General features: G+C 45.5%; 2 protein-coding genes across 3 annotated transcripts; one reads left to right on the top strand and one right to left on the bottom strand.

Annotated features, from left to right (window-relative positions):
• The first annotated feature begins 836 nt into the window (after positions 1 to 836).
• On the top strand, positions 837 to 3,867 carry LOC123128196 (probable glucosamine 6-phosphate N-acetyltransferase 2). 2 transcript variants are annotated; one of them, XR_006462952.1, is made up of 2 exons: positions 837 to 2,784; positions 3,240 to 3,867. XR_006462952.1 is itself a non-coding variant. In XM_044548133.1 (2 exons), the coding sequence occupies exon 1, from the start codon at positions 882 to 884 to the stop codon at positions 1,371 to 1,373; it is 492 nt and encodes a 163-aa protein (XP_044404068.1). In that variant the 5' UTR covers positions 838 to 881; the 3' UTR covers positions 1,374 to 1,392; positions 3,240 to 3,867. The 2 variants fall into 2 exon arrangements, 1 of the variants encoding a protein (XP_044404068.1); XM_044548133.1 differs by having other exon boundaries at positions 838 to 1,392.
• Positions 3,868 to 4,296: 429 nt separating this feature from the next.
• On the bottom strand, positions 4,297 to 6,469 carry LOC123128197 (60S ribosomal protein L31). Its single transcript, XM_044548134.1, has 2 exons — positions 6,272 to 6,469; positions 4,297 to 4,755 (listed from the first exon to the last, which is right to left on the bottom strand). Exons 1-2 carry the CDS (start codon positions 6,361 to 6,363, stop codon positions 4,476 to 4,478), a joined length of 372 nt encoding a protein of 123 aa, XP_044404069.1. The 5' UTR covers positions 6,364 to 6,469; the 3' UTR covers positions 4,297 to 4,475.
• Positions 6,470 to 7,434: the final 965 nt, after the last annotated feature.

The raw sequence follows: 7,434 nt of genomic DNA on the forward strand, positions 1-7,434 counted from the left end.
CCTGAATCATAGCTATCAGTGCTCCTGCTTGAAATACCAACCACATCTGTGCGTCCATAACCTAGTCCACATCGAGGGTGCGTTGAGCAATGGGAAAATCGATCCTACACCTTGTCTAACGGCCTAACAACACACATAACTTAGGGGACGGGCGATGTTGCTTACCGGCATCAGAGACGAGGACGACGAAGGGGGATCACGGCTGAGTGAAGGACGATTCGGCAGTTTCTGACTCGCTAGGAATTGCCGATTCGACAGTTTATGACGAGCCAGGCTGAGGGCTGCTTTAAGCTTCGTGCGGATGCGAGCCAGCCCACTATGTGCGCAACCAAATGCACATTTCGTGGCCCAACTGGGCCTGGTTGCGATTTCGTGGGCAACCAAACGTGCCCTAAGGTATGATTATTTGTTTCTCCCTACACAACTTCTTCTCCTACATTTGTTCTCATGACAGCCTCTCTCTTCCACCGGAGCCTCAACCCTCCATCCATTGTTGTTCCAGGTCCTTTTCTTCTCCCTTTTGCGGTGGTTGTCGCCATGACGTTCAACCCTTACACACATCCTTTGATTTCCTCTCCCCCTCTATCCCTCTTCGTCTTTCTCAATTGCCCTTCTGTTTCTTCTCGTCCGTGTCGTGTCTAAGTCATTGTCAGGCGAATGATCGCGTCGAAGATTTCTATTTTTTTTTCAACTAAGCTTGAACCAGGGGGGCTTCTAAGCCTGCACGTGCTTTGTTTGCATTTGTAGCACTGATAGCAAATCGGCATGGCCAATCGAGGGCGTTGATGCGCCATCCAACGGCTCACGCATCGTGCGGCACAAGAAAAAAGAGGCGTCACTTGCCGAAGCTACCCGCTTCAGTCCCGAGCTCTCGGACCCAGATGGCATCCGCCTCGCCGGAACCCGCAGCGACCGAGACCGGCGACTCCGTCAAAATCCGCCGCCTAGAGATCGCCGACCGCGAGAGGGGCTTCCTACCCCTCCTCTCCCAGCTCTCCTCCTGCCCGGACCTCACCGAGTCCGAGTTCGCCGCGTGCTTCGCCAACCTCGCGGCCCTCGGCGACGACCACGTCATCCTCGTGGCCGAGGACCCCGCCGCGGCTCCGGAGCGGCGGATCCTCTCCACGGGGTGCCTCTTCGTGGAGCGCAAGTTCCTCCGCGGCGGCGGCAAGGTGGGGCACGTGGAGGACGTGGTGGTCGACGCCGCCGCGCGCGGCCGGGGGCTCGGGCTCCGCGTCGTGCGCCGCCTCGTGGAGACGGCGAAGGACGCCGGCTGCTACAAGGTCATCCTGGACTGCACCCCGGAGCTGCGCGCCTACTACGCCAAATGCGGCTTCGTGGAGAAGGGGGTTCAGATGGCCGTGTACTTCTGAATTCTGATCCATCCATGGGGTAATGCGCAACAGAGACTGCATTTCTTTGTCCCGTCGCATCTATCCCTTTGTCTGTGGCAATCTGTTATCATATCATTATTCTGAACTTGTCTGTGTTAGTGACTGAGAATGCTATTTATGGAATCCCAACTTTATCATGTGGCTGTATGGCTTTGGCCTGTTTCTGCTGCGTTCATAAAAGAAAATTCCGTGCTATATTGTCTTGGTTAAATAACAGCGATAATTCTGTCGCTACTATAATGTTCCAAATATAGGCCAGTTAATCGCCATCTCGGTCAGTTAATTGCTACTCAGGTGGGTCACCGAATAGCCGATAGTAACTGATTTATCAGCCGATTAACTGCTGATTCGCCTATTTATCCCTACTCAGCACCTGAAGGTACCAGTTACCGATATCCTGAACATTGCCTACTAGTGTAAATCTTGAAAGTTACTACTAGTTCTTTCGGTCAGTAAAGCTGTCGGGCTAAGCTTTGCCAACCATAGACAAGTGAACCGGGGATTTTCTGTTAGAGCTGAATGAAGTTCTATGCATAGTACTGTAGATTGTAAACCATAACACCATCATAGTACCTGGTAGGAGCTGCTATAGTGAATCAAATCTTTCTAGGCATTTACCAAATGAGCTAGCATAGACACATAATCATGCCTATTCAATCAAATTCTCTGTCATAAAGGTAATCATGTCTAACAGTGTACTGTTATTGTTGCTGAAAGAACTTTTGGTACCGAGGCTCTTGACTCTTGAGGTTTCACTTTTAGAGATTAGCCAACTGATGCCCCGTGTAAATATTCAACATGCATCACCCTATGGTTTGAGACATTTTGTGGAGTGCATGCTATTATGGTTCTACGCAGCTGGGTGACACTGCTAGGGTCCTGGAGACGGTATCAAGATAGCCTGTGCATTTGCAGGAACATGATAAGTACTCCCTCCATTCCAAAATATAGTGCGCCTGCACTTTCCGAGGTCCAACTTTGACCATAAATTTAACCAACGAGACCGACTGCGGCGGGAGAAAAAATTATATAGTTGAAAACTTCTTTTGAATACGAATTCACTGGTATAACTTTTGCTCCGTCGCAGTCGGTCTCGTTGGTTAAATTTATGGTCAAACTTGAAGCACGGGAATAGAGGAAGCACTATATTTTGGAACGGAGGGAGTAGCAATTACTGGTGGATGATGACTTGTCAGATACTTATGGGTTTGGTTTCTGGAATGCTTATTGGCTTATATTTTCACTTCCATTTTCTGCTGGTGATATGTGACTGAGCGAGTACTATCCTCCGCTCGGAACCCAACCACAGTTTGAATTTGCTAAATTGGTACCCAAGACATTACAACTTACAAGCCAGTTCAACACCTTCAGCATTCGGCACTTCTAAAAGGTTATTGGAAACCAATTTGTTAATCATTACATGAAGAGTTATTGGAAACTAATTTCTATCGTGGGCATTTGCTAATCTCTTTTCCCATTATAGGTTGTGTGGAAATATAAATCTTGCAATATAACCTTCTAGTTTGCTTTACACCAACTTCCTTGGTCATGATAAAAATAATTATGTTGTTTCAATTGTTATTTGGTTTCCAAGTCAACTCAATTTGGAGTTAACAGGGTCAATGTAGCGGTCACATCAGATACGATTGTTCCACCTTCTAGTTTTGTTGAATAAGGATCTGCAACATTTGCTTCCATATTGTCATCCAGTACTCTATTTTTGAAAATCCTGCTCTGTATAAAAAAAATAATGTTAGTTTTGTTTGTACTTGATCATTTGGTGTTTGATTACATGTGCTGAAATACTTTTGAGATCTTATACGTAACTTCATCTTCTTGTCACAGGTAATTCATGGCTAATAGTCGATCCATCAAAGTTGATCTATGTCCTTGGGAGCCCTTCTGAAGAAATTAGTACTGTCATGGGGGCAGCTCTTAACCTGGCTGATTTTCCAGTACCACAATGGACCATTGAGAAGCTTCCTTGAAGCTAAATTCTTTTCCAGAAAATACAAACTTCTATCACGGGCTGGTACTGCTGAGCTCTCATTCCCCTCCATTCGAACTGGATGTTATACCATGCACGTTAGATGCTCTACCAAACAGTGGCTTCAGAATAACATGTCGGCTAGTTTACCGAGGTCAATATGATTACCACTCTTTGTAGACTCATTTGCTTACAACAGTGTAACTCGATGATAGTGTGAAGCCACAAAGGGTCTCTTTGTGGGATTTATTAATCATTAGGCATATTATAATCTGCCACACGGGAATTCTCAAGATCATCTAGGAAGGATTCTAGCCAGACCATGGTTCTACCATGAAGCCTCCCAAAGGAAGCTAGAAGCTCATCCAAAGGAGTGTATCTTGTCTTCTGTTGGGGTGTTAAAAGACAGCGTACTTTGCTGGCTGTTCGATTCCCTTTGTTTCAGTTCCTGGATTGTCAAAGAAGACATGGGTTTTGGCTGTTTTAGTTTATTTTTGCATGATGTTTGTAGTCATAACCTCAGACATATGACCCCAATTGTACCATGGCTCTCTACATATGATCCATCCACATTGGGCTTGATGCATCCCCTCAATTGCTGGACATTGAACATTGTTGACATGGGAAGTTGGGGGTAAAGCTTTTTTGCTTCAACTGTTGCGCCCCAGGGGGTTGTAAGCTCCTGACGGAGAAGATCTAAAGAAAACGAGACAATGAACAAGATGTGATGGCGGAACCAGGGATCCCACAACTATTCCAAACACAAACTTCCTGCATGATCGAGTCTCAAACCTACACGATGTTTACCAGGCGCATATAACTCATTGCCAGGAGTCTCAAACCTATAAAGTTCCTAGCAAGGAGTTCACCAGCCTCGAAGGTAATATCATCACAAGGAATGACGAACGACCAGAGTCAAACAACAAGTCAAAACTTCAAGCACTTGAACAAAATATCCAACGTCTCAAATCTTCTATCAAGAAGTCATGGAACATCATGAACAGTAGATAACAATAAGCTAAAGCAAGACTTCCCAATATGCTCTCAGCAGATATGTATTAAGTTCTAACTGATCGATACGACAGACAGGGGGTTTAGTCCTCATCCTCCACAACCTTGGTACCCAAACCTTTAAGACCTTCCTGGGGAACTTCAGCAACTGTGACCAGAGAGTACAGCTCCTCCTTAGCGTCCTCCTCGTCATTCCTCTTGCGGGCAATCCTGACACGGACTCTCCTCGGGACACTCCTGATGCCACTGCTCCAGATGTGCTTGTTGAGCTTCACGTCAATGCGGACATCGTTGGTTCCCATGGCCTTCTGTGCAAACTTCCTGATCTCCTTGATGGCATTTGGTGCCTTCTTCTTGAAGGTGCTGTTCAATAGAATGAAGCTACCATTAGTGATTGATATAAATAGAGGATTTTGTAACCAGAAAGAAAGCATGAGAAAGATAGATGAAACATTACGACATAAGCAACATAGAAATGTAATATATAAAACACAAAACAAAACAAAGCAAGTGGAGAAAATATATTTCATCTCAATGTAGTGCCCAAATGGAACACATGACAGCATATGAAGGCAGCAAGTGTAACGATGAGTAGCATCTATGTACCGGTCATGTAACTGTATCAACCACAAGATTTAAAGACAGATACCTGACTATGACCGGGCATAATGGACAATCTATAAGATCAAATGACAACCTAGTTTCAATGTAGAGCCCATATGTAACACATGGCAGCATATGAAGGCAGCAAGTGCAACGATGAGCAACATCTGTGTACCGGGCATGTAACTGTATCAACCACTAAATTTATAGACGGATACCTGACTATGACCGGGCATAATAGACAAGAAAGATCAAATGATAAAATCTAGTTTTAGTGTAGAGCCCAAACGGAACACGTGGTAGCATTTGATGGCAACACATGTAACGATGAGCAGCATCTATTTACCGGTCATGTAACTGTATCAACCACAATTTTAAGACAGATACCTGACTATGAGCAGACATAATGGGCAGATTATATGATCAAATAGATAATAATGTTTAGTTTTAATGTGGCGCCCAAATGGAACACGTGAAAGCATATGGAGGCAACACATGTAACGATGAGCAACATCTATTTACCGGGCATGTAACTGTATCAACCACAATTTTAAGACAGATACCTGACTATGACCGGGCATAATGAGCAAATTATATGATCAAATAGATAATAATGTTTAGTTATAATGTAGCGCCCAAATGGAACACGTGAAAGCATATGGAGGCAACACATGTAACGATGAGCAACATCAATGTACCGGACAAGTAACTGTATCAACCACAATTTCAAGACAGATACCTGACTATGTCCGGGCACAACTGATCAATAAACTTACTAGATTAACAAACAAACAAATAGAAAGCAGAATATACAGCCCAAATGGAACACATAGTAGCACCAAGAGAAGCCATACGTGTAACGATGAGCGGAGTTAATCTCTCGGGCATGTAACTGTGCGAAACCACATGATTTAGAAGGCAGACACCTGACTATACCCGATTAATAACACCTAATAGAATGGCACAGATCGAAGATCCACGTGAAAATAATGTGGGGTCAGATACAAGAGCAGAATCCAAGAGATCGGGATACCGCTCGGTCATGCGATCCCTAGTATCATCTAGCTGGAAGGATTTCGATCCATACAGGTGTGACAGCCATTCACGAGCCCACATAGTGCTCGCAGGCAGCAACCTTTCACACCAGCATCTCCACCAGGAGGGCCCGTAAGCGCCATGGCGACACCCCGTGAAGCCCGGAGGCGGAATCTGACTAGCGGATCTACCGGGAGCGCGGAGCTCGGGAATGGAGGGGGCGGGTGAGGAGGGAGTATACCATCCATGGAGGCGCTTGTGGAGGTTGACGGTGTACTCGCGTGTCACCACCTCGTCCTTGCGCGGGCCGGGGGCGCGCTTCTTCTCCGACATCTCCGACGGCCTCCTTTCGCCCTGCTCCTCTCTTGGCTTCGGTGGAGGCTGCGGCGAGAGGAGATAAACCCTAGTGGGGAACGGCAGGTCGCAAGGGGTCGCGGCTTTATAGCGGGGGAAATTAGGGCTTGCTGGCTGACTGGGCCTCTCCGGGATGTTTCGTGACGGCCCGTTTCAGTAGGCCCTTCGTCCATCTGTTATGTTTTTTTCTTTCTTTTTGTCAGTGAATCTGTTATGAAATTTTAGTGTGTTTGGTTTTGGGCCCAAGCGAATTCCACCAAAAACTTTGTTGCCGGTAGTTTGATTAATGTTTCTCTCCACATAATTTGGCGAATTCTGGCTGGAAAAATGGAATAACGTTGACCAACGAGCATAGTCAAATCGGGAAAAAAATCTAAGCAAAAGCCAAGATTTAGGCCATGGCCCAAAATTGGTACGGCTGAATTGTTAATTATTTCGACACACTAGGTAAACTTTTTTTTGGAGGATAGGATTGGAAATTGAGAGGAAGCAAATCGTCCAATTTGCTATTATTCCTCTTGAACTATTTTTTTTATGGAGCGAACAGTCTAACTTGCTTCATTCAATTAGTCAACTGGTCAATATGCCCATTGATGCTTTAGAATTTTGATATTAGCATGGCATTCAACAAGGCTTAACAGAAAATATATGTAACAAAATGCACACGGTGAGTGACTCTTGTACCGCTGCAATCAAATTGAAGTTAAGAGTCAAATATGTAGAGGTAAGATTTACTTTTTAAATATATTTTTGAAACGCGGTTCCTTACAGCCCGATTCATTAAAAAGGGTTGAAGAGAATTGCCCGGTTAATGAATGGAAACCCGGGCTAAAACCATTACAACATGCCCACAAGAAAGGGCACCCGCCGACTTGACTGCCCACAGGACCCACACACACTGCCGAGAAGAGGACACCGTCGAGGTTCCCTACAATGTCATCGTCATCACTTCTCCTCGAGCAAGCGACTTCGACTTCTTCGCGGACGACTCATCGAGACGACTCCGAACGAACGACACATGAGAACAAAGTCGGCCTATGCCAAACAGTC

This window comes from Triticum aestivum, chromosome 6A (assembly GCF_018294505.1).
Source record: "Triticum aestivum cultivar Chinese Spring chromosome 6A, IWGSC CS RefSeq v2.1, whole genome shotgun sequence".
NCBI classification, from domain to species: domain Eukaryota; kingdom Viridiplantae; phylum Streptophyta; class Magnoliopsida; order Poales; family Poaceae; genus Triticum; species Triticum aestivum.

Bases quoted from the DNA above. Each gene is read 5' to 3' on its own strand.
- LOC123128196 (XM_044548133.1), top strand. From the start codon at position 882: ATGGCATCCGCCTCGCCGGAACCCGCAGCGACCGAGACCGGCGACTCC.
- LOC123128197 (XM_044548134.1), bottom strand. From the start codon at position 6,363: ATGTCGGAGAAGAAGCGCGCCCCCGGCCCGCGCAAGGACGAGGTGGTG. The intron at 4,756-6,271 runs GTATACTCCCTC...TCTATTGAACAG, and splicing joins CACAAGCGCCTCCATGGATG to CACCTTCAAGAAGAAGGCAC.